At 37.3% G+C, this 18,488-nt stretch overlaps 1 protein-coding gene across 3 annotated transcripts in view; it reads left to right on the forward strand.

Moving 5' to 3' along the window:
• Positions 1-18,488, forward strand: part of LOC122568773 — a 59,214-nt gene that overhangs the window by 34,112 nt on the left and 6,614 nt on the right. For 2 of the 3 annotated variants that reach the window (XM_043728921.1, XM_043728920.1), the window contains exon 2: positions 4,005-4,246. In XM_043728921.1, the coding sequence (XP_043584856.1) occupies positions 4,214-4,246 (33 nt within the window). In that variant the 5' untranslated portion in view covers positions 4,005-4,213. Of the gene's footprint in view, positions 1-3,360; positions 3,495-4,004; positions 4,247-18,488 lie in introns of those variants that run through there. The other variant, XM_043728922.1, reaches the window with a different exon arrangement.

Genomic DNA, 18,488 nt, shown 5'->3' on the forward strand with positions numbered 1-18,488 from the left:
GATTACGCGGTAGCCGGGCTTTCATCAAACCGGTGAACGCCCACTCGATTTCATCGAACTTCCCGTGAGTTCTTGAGCTACTAGCGAAAAGAGGATTCGACTGAATGATGATAAACAGGCTGATTCGTGGAATCTGCTGGTGAGTTAGTTTCTCGGTGACGGAGACCGTGATAATGGTTTCGTAAGATCTGCTGATGGATCTTGCGATTATGTAGATGAGTGCATATTTTGGAATCTTTGAATACGTTCGATAGAGTTTGCCAAGCAAAAGCGACCCTGTAACATACACTCACGAATGGTTTGTATTTAGGGAAGTGAAGTTACTGGTGAAATAAATTACATTATTTGAGAAAGTGGGAAATATGTATGTTTTAAAGAAATGTTTGTGCAACATTTAAATTATATACCGAGTATTTGGTTGTGTTATAAATGCTTCTTGTACAATACATGTACGAAAACAGGATTAATTTATGTGTGTTGCAAAACAACCCAATATTTACTGTCCATTAATGATAAATATTTATTATGCAATACCTGATAAATATCATGAATGTCATTTGAAATAGAAAACGAACAGTTAATTCACTCTAATTACTTGCTACTTTTACCGACAAGCGTTCTCTACTATTTAGTAAGAATTTTTGACCGACATTCCTCTGTTTCCTGTTCTTTTAATTGGCGTTCGAACGATTTCACAAGTGTTTGGCAATAGAGACGATCCACGATAAGACTGTTCTCGGATCGCTGTTTAAAAGTAGATGCAATCAGATCGAGAGTGATTTGCATGGAATAAGCTTTACGATCGTAAAGAAAACACGACGCAGTTACGATGCAAAGCAGTCGGCATTTTAACCGAGCCGTTTCGTGTTCACGATGATATTTAAAAATCGTGAAGACCTTTTCCTCTTTATAGTCTCGTTTGACCGTTGTAATCATTTCATTAATTAAAAAAAAAAAAAAAAAAAGAAAAGAAACGATCTTAAAAAACCGACAGAATTGGAAATTTGAGTACACTTGACAGGCTATATTTATTATATAATTATACCGGATTGCTTAGTATAATTATATAGTATAGAAATGTAGTATAGTAACAATTATAATTCTATAGTATAGGAATGACAATTGTATTTTAAAATAGATATTTATTCACCTCATTTTTTTTAATGAAATAATTTATAGTAATTGATTTATAAATCACTTCACCGATGCCATTGACTCGCTAATACATTCGCCTAATAAATTGGAAAATTAATAATTCAGTGCAACAGGTTTCCGTAATTTAACCACCTACACGATATTTTATATTGTACACTCAGGTGTGTGCGCTTCTTGCTTCGGTCGTCGGAGTCGCGTGGACTTTTTGTCATGAAGCCAAACTGGTTCCGCGAGACTGTGTAATAGGACACCATAAATCTTCCTTTTCTCATCAGAAATATTTTAGCCTCCCTCCTTCCGCAATTAATAAAGTCGCGCCGTTACTTCTTCACCGTTTAAATTAATATGTAAAAAATTAATCGAAACGCTTATGAGGTAAACGCCTATAATGAAACAATTGCATTCCCGCTGAAAATTTCTTCTCATTTTGTTTCAACGAAGCTTCTGTATTTGATGTAATAAATTACGAAGCTTAAAAAGAAAATGCATACAATCAACTTGGCTTCTGAAAGACTCGTTTTTAAAATACATTGATTTGTCTTAAGATTTTCGAATAGCGGCGTATCACACTGTATCGATTACAAATGGACAAATTCAAGTTCTACGAGGTGGAGATGCTCGAAAATACATTTAAACGAGTATTTGATAGATCGCGCGCGTGAAACCGTGGAAAATCGCTTGCCACCCCGTTTACCGTTCGAAATGTAACTCTCGTCCATTACATTACGTGAGAAGGCGTGTTTACACGGTGTGAAAGGCGTCGCGGCTTCAGGACGGACCAATCGATGATTTCTCGAGAGTCATTAACTCATATAACGAATGATCCTGAGAGCGGTGAGCGTTTGCTGGATCTGTAATACCGCCATGCTATAGCTATGCCTGTCAATCGCGCCGGTTTCAAGAAATCACGGACAGTTTCGCGATCTAAAAACCGACAACGACTGCTCGTTTCACCCTACTTTCAGGTGAAAATCCATCGAATTTCTTTTCGTGTCTTACTGCTGTCTAACTCTCTAACTCCCGTACGCATTCAAATTGCAAATTGATAATTCTACACAGTGTGTCAATTCATAGCAGCGCCAGTAGAGTCTTTGGTTTCGTTTGTTTTACAACCTTTCCGCTAAAAAATTCTAATTTTCAATAGAAAGTCTTCGATAAAAATGAAACATCGTGGTTTTGAAATCGGAGTATTAAGTATTTAAAAAATTATCCGCAAATTTGGTAAAGTAACATGAAAAATATTAAAAGTTACTATATAGTTTAACAAATATTATAGATTATCGATAGAAGATCGATATTAATATATGCCTATAGACGTTTAAAAAATTGTCTACTGCGAGTAAATCCAACAGAATAAACTAGCGATAGATATTTTTAGCTATGAACGGCTTTCGAGACATTTTCATGTAATTTATTTATTTGATCGTGACCGGAAAGCGTAGGTTCAATGTTTAGATTCGGGTTTTTATATTCTCTGATTTTACCTGTTTAGTTATCCTTGAAAGCTTTTCCATTTTATCATATATATTATCATGTACATAATATCGCGACATAAACTCGTTGGTTTAGTTTTTGGGATTTTAGTTTAGTTAGCGTTTAATTTTTAGTTAACGAAGTAAAATATTTACTGTCGTTAAATCACGCGGAAAATTGGTAAAAATAAAGTCGAGAACCATGTTCGAAGGAGAATGCCACACGTGCAACGCTCGAGTTTGAATGCATCACTTCGATAGGTCAGTGCATGTCTGACATGAACGTAATTGGTATCTATCGGAAACACGTCAAGATAAGATATCGGTTAACAACGTTATCGTGCTCGTCCGTGTGACGCGAAACGTGGTTGTCTTCTTTTAACCGAAACGCCGGCGTTTAACTTGGCCTCGTTACTTTTATCGACAAATCTTAAAGATCGATCCAGTCTAGCGCAACGTTCCGCGTCGCGCGATCGTGTCTTCTCCCTGATATTAACACCGTACTCTGCTATTTGTGATACGCCGTTTTCAGTCAGTCATCCAGTGAAATATATTCTCAAATAATCGAAATAAAGTTCATTATTTTCATTGTGCTCCATTTCGCGCAATAAATATAGGCTTCGTGGCAGGTTGCTCGCTCTGCTACAATTGTACTCAACTGAAGTAAAATTAAGTTGCGGTGCGGCTTTATGATGTCATAAGTGACATGTATCGTACAAGGTATATTTTTCTTTGGAAACGTATAGACGTAAAATCGAACTGTTTTTACCGTGATACGTAAACTAACACGTTTTCGAACGAAAGTTCCTGTGGATAGACGTTAATTGATGATGTGCTACTGAGGTGTTAAATTAATCATCGACGGAGGTATCGATAAGACTTTATTAGAAATTCCTCTATTACGGTTTCTCTCGTTATAAATAGAAACGAAGAAGAGAAATATAATACCTTAAGTCAATTTTTCATTACCAAGATTAAATCTTGATCGACCGGGCTGAGTTGTACGGTTGTTGGGTTTCTAACCATTAATCTTGTTTATCGTTTTCTTCTTTGTTTTCTTTTTTTTTTCGTACGTCATTTATTATTTTCTGTTATCTTTTTTACATAATATAGGTTATTGCAATTTTCTGCTTTCTTGTTTTCTTCTTTTTGCATTTATATGGCTGTGTATGTATATCTGGTAATAAAAGAATTAAAGAGAACGAGAGAGAAAAAGAGAGAGAGAAGAATCGTAATTTTCAGTCGTATTATTGCTAATTATTTATATGTTAGTCACATTTCTATTAGCTGTATTGCGTGTAATACATTTTAATTATATATTTATATCATTTATTTATGTTTTAATTCTTACCAATTATAATTCTCCTTTTTTAACAGATCGGCGCAGGAGCCATGTCATCGGATCGGCACCACGGATCGCGAGAAATCGACGTAGAACCGGGAGAATCGGATCACCTGCCGGATACTTTCCGAACCGAGTGAAATCGAATACAAAAGATCGTCGGCCAATAATCGGGGATCGACACACGTGATCGGCCCACAACAGCTTGCAACCTACGGCCTCCCCGCTGGCCTGGCCAGCTACTATGCGAATTGAAGCTCTCAGCACCCTCGTCGCGGTGAGTTTGCCGTTTTCAAACCTTTCAACGCGATAGATATCACTTCTTCTCGGTCCATTCTTCGCTATGATCGATATATTTAATATTTGAGGACTGTATTGTCATTTTTGCATGACCGATTCGGTTTTATTGCGTGAGTTGAAAAAAGTATACGAAAATGACGATTGTTATATTTATATTAGAATAAATGTACGAAGTATTTCGCCTAATTTGACTATCTTAAATGTCTCGTTTATTTTTTATGATGGGGAAAAATTTCGGAGGAAGAAAATATTCGGTTCAAAGGAGCAAATGTAGTGATGGGAAAACAAGTTTTTTCGAGGTCACTTTTTTCGAAATTCAACGATGTGCAATGTGTCGACGAGAAAATCATTAATTTCAATACTCGTTCGGCGACGGTTAATGAAGGAATCTCAATTTCATTGGAACAGTGTGTTGTGTAATTTTTCCTGATGCTTAGAAACAGAATGTTTACCGATCGTTGGATAGAATGTGGTGCAAGAATTTGATGGCTAGCTCGATCGTTGGGTCTTACGACACTTGATTCCTTCCTGTAGGGTTTAATTAAGAAATAAAGTTCACAACGATACTCGCACAACACCAGAAAACATGTGAGATAGGGTTCTATACGAATGTGCATCAATTATTATTATAAGTACTTAAAAATGTAGAGAAATCGTTCATTTGCCGTCTCCAAAGCGTATTAAAATTAATTTTGAACACCTTTTGAAATAAATATTTTCCACTGAAACATACAAATCTTACCTTTACCTTCTCTCCATACAAACGTGATTTTCTCATCGAAGATTACGCGAAGATCAACATATTGTACATCGTTGAATTTGTTTTTTATGAACTATAAGACTGTTGCAGTGAAAATGTGTAGTCCCATTTAAAAATACTTCGATGTCTTTGAAATCTTGAAAAAAGTGTCGCTGAGAAAATTTTTTGCCTATCACCACATTTGCCCCATCGAACCGAATATTCTCTTCCTCTGATACTTTTTACTATCATAAAAAATAAGCGAGATATGTAAAATAGATCAAGTTAGGTGATATATTCTGTATAGCAACCTAAATTTTAAGGTAAATGATTAGAAAGAATATATCAAACGATTCGATGTATCTACCTAATATGAGATTAAATAGGATTGGAAAGTTTACAGGTTTCTTAATATGAAAATTATCAAGATTTTTTTATTTTGGAGCAATTACTTAAATTCCAATATTCCCCGCTAAAAACGTGGTAGCACTCGTTATTTCGTTATCTGTTTTCTTTTTCTTTTTTTTTTTTTTTATAGCTTTTTACAGTAATAAAATTTAAGTAAACTTCGTCCGTAACAAACGTAAAGAAAAATTACGAAATACGATTTAACATCTACGTATATTAAGAAGCAGGCTAAACTATGGTTATAGTTACTATATGAATTAGACTTTCCCTGTTCTTTTTATATCAAATAACAGATGTAGCTTGAAAGCATCCCTAAATCGCTTTTGCCAGACGTTGTTGATACAAGAATGTTTCATAGTTTTATTGGCAAAACAGTGCCACGTTTATTTGGCTAGCAGGTGTTAAAATAACATTTGCATAAATCTGGCTTACCGCTACAATAAGTAATGTTGCGCGCATGTTAGTGCCGTACAACTCGAATGCCAACACAAACGATAACCGTGATAACTATCCGGATTTAAATCATCGCCCATGGAGAGTGGGTGTAATTACCGTACTATTCTCACGTACTTTCGACGACATTCAGCCCACAAGATCAAGAATTGCACGGTTGAAATATATTCCACGATCCGAATGAATATCAAGATTTGTTGCTCGCAGGGTTACAAAATTTTACAGTCATATTCTAACGCCGGCTCATCCTTTTTCTTTGACTCATCATTACTTTTAGCTCACTGTTGGGCGTCTTCGGTGTATTTTATTATAATTTTCAGGCATAAATCCCTGCGGTCAAGCCAACCAACGATTAGGTTTTTCTAATGACGAAAATTTCCAACCCACGCGTTCTTTCGTTTATCGTCGGCAGCGTGCCTTTCTTTTTAACTATTCTTTCACGAGCATTAGGAAATAATCCGGCTCAGGGGATAAATAAAGCAGTACGAAGTTTAGTACCTGATAAATCAACGTCAACTTTGTTGCACTCTGTCCTCTATTACAGGTTTTTATAGGCAGTGTGCAAAGCAGTTTCTTCGTGGCTTTGGATAATTATAAACATTTAGCGTCCTGATTCAATAAACATAATACCTTTGAACAAAATATGTTGGAAGTAATAAGATATAGAAATTTATCAGCCCGCCATGAGTTGGTCTTTTACGACCTGAACTATCAAGCTTCGATGTGCATCTAATAACATTAGATTTAACGATTACAATTAATGTTTTACGAGGAAAATAAATATTCACCTTCCGTACATACGTATACTGCCATGCTCTAAAAATCGTAATGTTACAATATCGAATACTGCTACATGTAGTAAATAACCAGAAAATGTCGTTGTCCCACTATAAATTCCAGTGTGTGTTAAATTAAACCATAACTTCAATCATCGTCTGTCGACCCACGTTTAATGACATGAATAGCGTGTTCGATACCTCAGTTATTCACCCTCATCGTGGAAAAATTTACAATACTCTGGCACCTGCGTGATATAATTCGCTATTCTTTTCGCATTCCACGGTCGGAGATTTTAACGAGATTACAGGAGATATACTGTTTCTTACGGCTCGAGACACGTTACACTGAGCTCGAGGTGTTCGTGAGCTGTTTTAATGACACGGTTATTCGGTCGGCGGCGTTGCGAGAATATCGGGAACGCATTGATTTTTGCGGCGAAGATCGATTACCGTCGGTGCAAATTAATAATACTGCCTTTCACCGCGAGATTTCCAAGGCGATTCGCCAGTCTCGACGCGTAGATCATAATATTAAAACGCATTACGAGCAATGCGACAATGGCGGGAATCGGCGCCGGTCTGGCGTTCGTTCTATAATCAAAAGTCCCTAAAACCAGATGACTCGATATCGAATAGTATTGGAATTACTAAAGTAGATTTACGACAGTACATTTTTGAATATTTGTATGGTTGTTCGTGTGTAGACGAAGATTCGTTCCATTCTTTATCTCTCCCCTTATCTTTCATTCTGATTTCTTTGGTGCAAGATTTTTTTGTACCTTAGTCATTGATAATCTTAGTATATATTGAATTTATTGGAAAAAATATCGATATTCTCATGTTACTATCTGTTACGCTCATTGAATATTTAATTTAACAAATTTTAAGAATAAAATCAAAGACGTTGATTCTAATAAGAAATCCTAAAAACTGAAGAAATCTATGGCAAATTATCTTACGATCATTGAACCATTCACTATGATTTGAGCGCATGGAGAATTCTTGTCATCGACGTAACGAATAGCAAATAATTACAATACGCTTGAAAACTATTGGAATTCCTTTTAAACATATGTATATTTTATATTTTTATCTTTTATAATTTATCACGTATGGTAAAGGGGCATTTAATCCCCCAAAAATCTTGCAGCCAACTGTAAATATACCATGCTCCAACATAAATTCCTGCTCGTTAGACTTTGCATCTGAAGATTTCGCGAGGAATCACGATCCTCTGGTTTTAAAGAGATTTGATTTATTACTTGCCGCTGCGAATTTGCCTACTCCTGTTTCGTGGAGGTAATTGTGGTCAAGTATGCGGAAGTTAGCCATGCTAAGATACTCGTGAGTTTTCGCGTTGCTATGTATACGTGTTATACACGTGGGAGGTGATTTAAGCGGTTTATTTAATTAGTTTTTTTCTATTTCGTGCCGCTATCCACTCTTTGTCTCGAGAGAAACGATTATATATCAGTTCTTGGAAGCGTTATCACGTTATTAATGGAGAAAATTCCTTTCATCTTGTAGTAAATTCAAGTGCTTCTGTTCTTTGACGAATCTCGTTGTTTGAGTTGAATTCTTAATTGGCTAATTCGATACTATTGGTATCTTAAGTAATTTTCTTATCAGCCTGCTTTCCTATAAATAACCCACAAAGATATCTATATATAAACGTTATTAAATCTTAATACTTCTTCGATATAATCATTTCAGTTTATATTACCAAACACCGTAAAATTCATAGTCCATCAGCCAAACTTTATACGTATTCCCTATTAAAATATCCAACAACCTATCATTAAAACTAACAATCGATAAACCACTATTTACGATCGAACTGAAAGTTTCCTCTTCCTTCGATCCACACCACTGTAATCATAACCCCGATATGAACCAGACGAATCGCATTACCATATGTATAATCGCGATTTCTACCAGCTAATTAGGTTTAAAGCTTCCTCTTTCGCACCTGGAATTAATCTATTCTATACCGCTACGCGAGGCGTCATCGAGTTTCCTTCGATCAATTTCTGACCGGAAGCGCACCTCGATCCCAATCATTTCGCGGCTCGCGCGATCGCTATCCCTATTAAAGGCAACGGCCGATATCGCATACCAGTTTTATCTGGGCGACATTACGTGCTGACGTACGAATATCCCTAGCCGATTAATATCACCATCGCGATGTTGTCCCATGATATTGATAAATGATAATCGCCGGTGCGCCGCGGCCACGGCGCGCCCCCTGTAACGCAAATAATTTAATAATGGCAGATTAGCACTGTCGCGGACGAGAGGTAGGATCGGCTTGCGAACGACGCAAGGAAAATCGTCGAGGACATTAGTATGCTAATCGTTTCGTCGGCGCCAATGGCCCCAATAAATAATTCTCTTAACGCGAGAGTCGGACGACAGCCTGTCCGCTGCTTGTAACCGCTACCGTTACCTGTTCATCCCCCATGTGCACTGCCAGCCTCGGTCACGGTCTCTCTTCGATGATTTTCTAGGTTTATCACGGTTTCGCTAAGAAAAAAGAAAGAGAAAAGAAAAAAAGGAAAAAAAAGACAGACATCGGCGATTCACCCGTAATCGCGCGATAAATTACATAAAACGCTATATTTCACTCGTCGTGTATCATTCGGCTTGTCCCTCGTGTATCATTATCAGGATTCAGGATTATTTTGCTTGCCACAGCGGTTAAAACTCTCCTGCGGACGCTCGAAGCGAGACGAGTAAACACGGACCTGGCGTTCCAGTGATAAGAGTTGTTAAGCGCAGGCTCGTTGTTGAGCAACCTAGCAAATCGAGATTTTTCTGGTTTTCTTAGCTTTTCTTCAGGGGATTAGGTGATTGGGAGATTCAGGTTGTGAGTGGAAGATCTTAGCGCGTGATGTAAGGCTGTTTATAGGCAAATCTATATTTATTGCTTATCGACTTGAGAAGGATACGTTGGACATTATATGAATGACTGATCGATGTGCTTATCAACGTATTACGTGTGTATTAAAAATTTTATAAGACTTTGCAGGTGTCCTGTTATGAATAATCGTACGATGATAATTATTCCTAAATCATGATAAATAAAAATACATTGGAGTAATTGTATTTTAATACGATAATTTTAGAAACATGATCATATCGAAACGTAACACTTTGTGCGTTTGTCATGAACGCGACCCGTGTTCGCCAATATTATCACACGACGTGTGTTGCTCGTGTGATTCGATATTATAAGACAATGGGATAATATGACTAGCAGAGGTGTAACAGCGCGTAAGAAAAATCGATCAATCATGAGAACGATGGGGATTGCGAGTCTAACAACGCTACGCTATAGCATCCAGTTACTTTTATGAAACTTTCACGCTAGTTTCTCGTTGATGAAAGGATAACGTTTCGAAAGGAATCACGGTATGTTCTTTTTATAGAGAACTTATTAACCATTAGCTGTTATCCAAAAGCAACGCGAGTTCCTCTCGGTTACTGGTTTGAAAATTTCGCCAACGACAGATAAGGCGAGCGTTAAAAATAAAATTCATCGATCAGGCGGCGATTTTGTGAAGCAAAACAACGCGTAAAAATGACAGCACGCGTCAACTTTGGCGTTAGGAAATTAAGTCACGATTAAATACATCGTGTAATTTCTCAGTTTCGCCGGCGTATAATTTGCCCCTCTAATGACAGTGATTGGCTAATTAATTGATCGGTAGCGAATAAATCCATGATTAAATGATCGCGTGTCTCTCGATAATGATACTTTGAATATCGCACCGGTTAAGTGGAATAAGTGTGTTCTTTCACCAAGCCTCCTGCGAAGAATACCTGACGATCGATCGAATACACCTGCGATCGAGGAAAAAAGGCGAGAGATCGTCTTTCAGGGTTTCGAAGCGAGCACGATTGAAATACCACTCGATTCTATTGGGAATCGTACGATGACGTTGTGTATCGATTTCAAAGCAGCCGGCCTCCTCCGGCTGAATCATCCACCCACGCGTGCTTCTTACTGTTCGTGATCTCCATCGCATCGTTCAACTCATCGATCAGTTTGTTCCTTCATTGTTAATTCGTGGAACTATGAAAGTAGGTGCGAAACTTTCACGGTGGCAAACCTGTATAACTTTGAATTACATATTCGTCTTTTTTAAATTTTATTTTAGCTACTTATCACTAGATTGTATCATTATATTAGTACGAATTGATTTATTTGTAATAATTATTAATTTCCATGTTATTATAGTTGGTTACCTATATGGTCAGAAATTCTGTTTATGAAAGAGTAACAATTTTGGCAATCAACGTAGATTAATGTTCATGCAATAAGAATAGTTTGGTGGATATGAAAATTAATTGTATTATTGTGTGTCTACTTGGATCTTTAGAATAATTCAAAGTATAAACAAAAATTTAAGAATTGAGAAACGAAGAATTTAATAAGATATTTTTGTGCCGACCAAATTTCTTTTTTACATAATTCTATCATAAATAATTAAACAGAATTCTCTGATACTTACACCTTTTCCTCTTTTTTAATTTATACAAGAACATCATTCAGACACGTACAATTAGTGTAGAACGCCTTCTGCTATTATCATCGAAACGCATCGTGGCTATCGAGCCTGTAATTTAACAGAATTTAAAAATAATATATTACGAATCGTCGTTGAAAATATAAAAGAGGGTTGGTCCACTCGTGTGGACCCTGTGTTTGCTTTGTTCCGGTTCTTTATCTTCCGGTGATTTAGCGTGTCGTGGGTGGATTTTCGCCTCTGGCGCGTTATCCTGTAGAAGGGCTTTTGGTACAAACCCTCTTTCGATAGAAATCAATTCACAAATAGATGACGTTTCACTATTGAAAAAGTGCATTTACTCGTACAGTATGTTTCAAAGCTTGAAAGGAATATACGTTTTTAAGAATTTCGTCTCGTGATTGCAGTCCGATTAATTTCTACTTGATCTTCATTTTATATTATATAAGTTAAAATTTTACTGAATTTCAGTATTTCAACTCGTTTAAAATATTTTTAACCAACCGGATTCATAAATAAGAATTATGAACGAGACGAAGACCATTTTTACGATATGCAGTAGAAATTCTTCTTTACGTAATCACCAGTTTCCACACGTACCGCAGAACGAAATTTTACTTCAAGGTCCAAAGTTACGCATCCTCGAGCTTCAAATATGTGTTCCCCCTTTTTTCTGTAGAAATTTTTTATTTCATCCACGTACTTATCAGATTTCCTTTTCATCATGTATCGTATTATATCATATTCTTTGTAGGAATATCCAATCATTCAATATTAATTTCTGCTTCAACCATAAATAGTTTCTCTAATTAAATAATTCTCATTGAAAATATTTCCTCTTGCTATTTCCAATCCTAATGCTGATATTTTCTACGATATTTAAATTCTTTCACGCATACGAAAGTAAATTTCATCGCTGATAAGTCACAGTTCACTTAAACCATGAAATTCGATTCGTTTTCGATCTTTACACTTCTAAATTCAACAAACCACGAAAAAGAAGCGATTCCCAGGCATCTGCGTGGGTTTACGCGTGGCGCAAGAATCGTTAATTTGTCGCGTCGGGAAGTACAAGCGTCCTGCGGTCTCATGTGGTCTTACTTGCTCGTTTATGAACGACCTTTACTATTGTAAACGTATGCAGGATACGTGGTGCAGGATTTACGCGTGTACGATACACGTACGAAACGGTGAAGCGACTAACCAAATATTTATACATGTCAATCATAAGAGACGACGAAGCGTCGTACGCTGTCTAAACAGGCCGCAGGGGCCTCGTGCAACGCGCAAGCCATCCGGTAGCGTTCAACATCGTGGACCTTTCCGTTGCTCGTTGCTCTATCTCTAACAAGCCTCTCGATAGTTACCGTTTGTCATGCGCTCCAAGTCGTGTTTGCTTCCCCATGGAAGAAAATCATAGACCGATCTGTAAGGCCATCTAATTTTCATCTTGGCTGCTGTTTAAGTGAAATTACAGTAGACTATGTTACGTGCTTCGAAAAGTAGCATTGCCTGTTCAGAATAAAGAATGTAATGTTTCTGATTCAAATTGTTTCATGAATTCATTTCTTAGCTATTTCTTTTGTTTGATCTTTCTATTTGTACTTTTACTTTATCTTTTATTGACTTTTCTAATTTTGGTTATCAGTATATTTTCCTTTTCTTTAATAAATAATAAGTGTAACGTGCTTTAACACGCATTTAATTCAATTATTATTTCTGAAGCAGTAATCCTTATACCTATATTCACTTCTGACGTTGAATTACCAGCTAAGGTTTATATCTTTCTTCGTACGAAAGAACAAAAAAAAGAAATACAATTAATCTAAATCTAATTCAAATTTGCACGAGAGATATTAAACAATGGAAATACTACAAAGTAGCCCAGAAAATGGCAAAAGGCTGTTGTTGAAACTCTCGGTAAACTGCTATAAGTCACAAGTGCGTTCGCTCGTGGCAGATGCACAAAGAGTATGCTAATAATACGAGTCGTTGCATTGACGTTCAATAAACACGAGTTTCGAATTCTATCACGAGTTTATCCAGTAAACCGCTATTAACGTTTGCACACGACAAAACGCGTCAAGATGGGAGGATGCTTCACTTCAAAGCCATTCCATTTAATTCAACGCTCATTGTAACTGCATTTGTACGAATCCTCAATAATCAACCATCACCACGTCGACCACATCATAGACGTCGAGAGTTTCATACAACTTCGATCATTTAATCATCGTAAAAGTTTAAAGTCTAAAAAAAAAAAAAAGAAAAAAGAAGACAGTGCACCGTACTCGAAGAAACCTTGCTTTCCTCCATTATTTTATTCGATTAGTTTAAGCAAACACGTATTTAGGTGTATGTATGTAAGTCAGTTACCAATTAACGGCCTGCTTGACAAATTTATCGACGACTCGAAATTCTATCCCGGTCTGCTTGCGAATTTATGATGCGTTCCGCGTTCTACACGCTTTACAACTCTTATTACGCTAATTGGTCCTGCCGTGTGTACGTATCTGTTTACTACCGTTAATTTGCACCTTGGTTTTTATTTCTCGCGTAACGAGCCACCGATCTTTCGTTAATGTATGCATACTCGACTGGAGAAAGTTCCATACAACGGATTACATGCATAATCGACGACTTCTTTCCACTGTCTGTGAGCTGTTGCGGTTGCGGAACGCGATACAGGTCCGTGGATCGAGCCTTTTCTGCGGCTCATCGTGTGATCGCAGGTTGTCAAAGGTTAATAAGTTCTGCCACTGACATTTTCGGTTGCCGGATCTTAACACTAGTTACGTCTACGGTTATATGGCTTCTAGGGAATAAACTTAATGCTTAGGAAGGATTAGAGTGTACGATTAGCATAATCGAAGTTTACTACTAAAGTACATGGTTGGACAAGTGATTTATGGTAGTAAGTTATTATGTACTATTAGTTCAGCGGCTTAACTACAATTTTATTAATACTCGACCTTTTACGATCAACCGTGTATTTTGTTTCAATCTATATCGGTAATCTACGAATTTAGAGATATTGTACTTAGAAGATCGTTCAAGTTGTATCAAATAGTATGAAAATATCTTGATATCTACAGCTTGACATTTGATCATGTTAATTCAATTAGTTGCATTAAACTTATTAACTATGTTGTTCATGGAGCACGGCCAATATTTTAGATTTCGTTTATTTGTTTATCGAAAGCGGATCTCAGATTACGTTCTAAAATTTAAACTTTTCGTCTGATCTTGATATTTTCCTATTATCAATAACGAGCAAAAAATAGATACTTAATACTACAAATCTTTAACAACTAGTAATGCAGACGCGTAAATCATTAGATATTGGATGAGAGGCAAAGGAAATAGCTTGTCATAAGCCATGAAGATAAAAGCGACAAAAATTGGTTTAACAATGGATTGCATCGTCGTCGTCGTATCCTGGTGGCAACATAGCAATTAGGCGTGTCTATGATTTTCTCACGTTCCACGCGTCGATCCGCCGCAAAAAGCGAAACAGGGACGACGGGGATTGCGTAAAATTTTTATGCACATTTCGAAAGACCTTTCGTCGCAGCCAACGATGTCGTAGACGCGATATATTCAAATCACCGCCACCTTATTACGATACGACAAGCTTATTACGATAGGCAGGCGGCGTATATCGAGAGCCACGGGTGTATACGCGCGTCTATCTCCGGTTATTTGCCATATAACGGAACAGTTCTCAGCTCTACGGTGAAACGTTGAGGCTCGTGGAGACCTATAAATTATTGCCGTACGTCTATCCAATCGCAGCTCGGCCGGCTGGTGAGTTAAAAAGAATCACGGACCAATAGTGGCAGAGAATGTCCAACGCTCGTAACTACCGCCTCCGGTTCAGGACGGGCGCAGTAAAATCGGAAATATCGCCGTAGAAATGCGTTACGCTATCCGATCGATCGACGAGCGTATCATATTGTATGATAATCGTGGCCGATATCGGTTGTGGCGATCCATCATACGGAATTCCATTCTCTGACCTGGAAATTCGTCGCCCTGTCGCGCGTTGCACGCGAAACGATGCCAAGGATCTCAAGGAGTAAAAATTGTAGGCGGTAGCCATTTCGATGGTTGATAGGCGAGCTAGCCGCGATGCGATTTCATTGGTTGAAACGGACAGCTAGGAAACCGTGAAACGATTTTCAGATTGTGAAAACCGTGTCTCTTGATCTTGTTTTCTATCTCGGGAGATTTGTTGCTTCGACAGTCTATGCAGGATTTAAGAGACAGTTTAATTAGATACAGTGTCGTGCTGTGCACGGTGTATGACTTACGTCAGAGAGTAAGAAATAGATTATTTTTTATTTCAGATGAATTCTATTGCCTCTTTGTTGTATGCCAGTTGAATGTCTTTCAGGCCTTATTGAAGAAGTATTTCTTATTGAAAGTACATTACATATACTCTTTGATATTTCATAGAAAGCGAATCTTATTTTACTTAAGAACGTTCTATTCGAAATTATTATCTTTAATCATTTTAATGACTTGTTTCCCTTTCAATAAAAGCGTTAATTACAGAAATGATGCATTCTCACGTAAAACGAAGCGACTCGGTAAAAAGTTTCCCCGTTATTCCATCTACTCTTCACCTACAAAATGCTTGTATGCTCATTATTTTAAAATAGCAATAAAATCAAGCAACTCTAGGATTAACTCTTAATTAGCTTTTTCCGTCTAACCACGTTGATCCAGTATATCGAATTAAATTAACTCGGTGCGTACTCGTTCAACGTATTCTTAATAGACCATTAGGCACGACTTGTGGCTGTATTGCATCGTCACTTGGAGTACCACGGACGAGTTCTTCAGGTAGCATAAGTTTTCGCGTGAAATCGTTGCGTCGACACACCCTCTTCGTACGGTAAACCCTAAACAGACAACACGAACGCATAAACTCTGGTTGTAAGAGATAATCCGGTGTCCGTACACATACAATCCTGATTTTCGACTGGTAACCCAAAGTACAAAGAACCGGATACCACGCGGGTGCACAAGCATGAACAGACATAAAGAAACACGTCGATAGGTCCCGTCTTTTCGATACCAGCGTTGCCTCTTTGAATGTTATCGGTCTACCCTGCACGACGCGGTTCATATATCGAGATGTATGTGTATATCGATAGTAGTCTCGCTTGTACAGAATGCTGGTTTCCATTTAGTCAAGACTACCTGAAATTTTAAATTTTGTTTAAATAATTGATGGTCGTTCCTGGCGGTAATAGTATTATTGTATGGAGATTAGGAAAACGATAGATTCCTTACAAGATTCTTTAATCGGATTAAAATATGTACTTAAATTTATTGTATAGACAATTTTTAAGTAAGAGGCTTTATTTTATATAAAATTTTATTCGAATATATTAAGAAATAAATATCGCGTTCTTACGATAAATTAGCTGTTTCACGTACGTGCAATATTGTGTATGCATGTATACACAATGTACAATATTGTATATGCGGTATTTAATAAGCTATTGATTAACTAGATAAATCTCAGTCTCCAATTTTAATGCTTTTTATGTCTTCTTTACAAGACCAGTCAAAAACTATATTTCTTTTATTTTTAATATTAAATTTATTTTTCTCGCGCGTTAAGGAGTGACAGAAGCGTGTGTTTCTTGTATTTAACGTCAACGGTACAATATAATCGATCGTAGCGTGGTTTTGCTACTACATTAACAATTTAGTGATTTATTAAAATACGAGATTGCAGAAGTAGAAGCTTTTGCTAACAAACCCGCCATAACATCGTACAACCACAACAGAGGGTAACGAGGAGATATCGCAAGTTTATAGTGGCAGTTCATCCAAGTCCCAATATCTTCCCCGGACCCTGATATTACGAGGTTAATCTGAAAGTACGTGTCCAATAAATCCACCCGCCGAATATTTCGTATCTCACATGTAAAAACCACTGGTTCCATTGAACCTCTCATTCCCTGACTTATAGCAGATCGGCTCGTATTTTTTCTCATACAAGAAACCTCATCCCTCTACAGGTACATGATCAGGAAACGAGTTTGCAATTCAAATGCCATACTTCATAGCCTTTTTATACTTTGCGTCTCACATGGATGGTCTTAAATATTTATCCTCTAACATTTTTCCGATCTTAGTGTTCTTGCGAATTAAGAACGATAATCGATGACACAGAACGTGTATCTTTACAAGCTATAGACTATGTCACAGCAAAATTATCACGTTCTTTTTCGTTTATTTTGTCATTTTGACGCATAAGGGAGATTATGCTAATTTATGATTGGAAAATTACAGTTAGAATTAAAAGGAAAGTGGCGGAGCACGGAGGATGTTATAAAATTTAGTATTCAGTAGATGATAGACTTGTGTATTGCAAGTACGTAGTAAGTAGCGTTGTAATAAGTTCGATCAACTGGTAGTTCATGAAGTGATTTTTATTCTATTGATAAGATTTTCGTGAAATTTAATTATTTTTATTTTTTAACCATTTACAGGCAATCCAGATTGTTCGTTTGATGGAAATTTCACTCGGGAATTAAGAAGGATCCTTACGAGGCCTTTAAACATTTAACTTAACAACTATATAATTGCAAGATTTTAAAAATATTCTGGAAGTCTAGAACAGAAAAAAAGATGGATATGAACGTAAATACGAGAAATAGAAACGTACGCTTTGTCATCGTAGGATTAGTTCATCGAATAAATGGTTCACGAAAAATTTCCTCGTCGATTGAAAACTGCACTTTGCAATTTCACTTCGATGATGTGATTAGGGTGAAAATTAGCCGTCTTTCAAAACGTGCCAGTGCACGTTGCTAAAGCACGTCGTGGAGACGTGTCTCGTGGAAATATCCCACGACGATCGTGCGTACGCTAGCTGCCAACGAGCGACCGGCTAATTTCGACTTTCGAAAATACGCTTGGCATACCGGCTGACTGGGCATTTCATTATCAGGCGGAAGACGACTCCGCAACGAATTCGAGACGCTAATTAGCGTGTTTCGGGCCGTGGTTTGCCTCCTAACACACTGGTGGGATCTTTAAATGCGTCGTCGACTCGTAGTACCGCTCGTGAGGGGATGTATACGATTTAACGGAGTTACAGTATCCGCGACGAACACGATGTTACGGTACAATATACTTTATGAGCCGGAATGAGTAGTGCTTTTCAGTCTGAAAGGAGTTTCGTCACTGTTTGTATAAACTTTTTTAACGCGTCACCATAGATACACTCATGTGAACGTTGTCCGAAATACGTTTTTTGTTCGGTTTCGCTCGTTAAAGAAAGGTTTA

This window comes from Bombus pyrosoma, linkage group LG6 (genome assembly GCF_014825855.1).
Source record: "Bombus pyrosoma isolate SC7728 linkage group LG6, ASM1482585v1, whole genome shotgun sequence".
Lineage (NCBI taxonomy): Eukaryota > Metazoa > Arthropoda > Insecta > Hymenoptera > Apidae > Bombus > Bombus pyrosoma.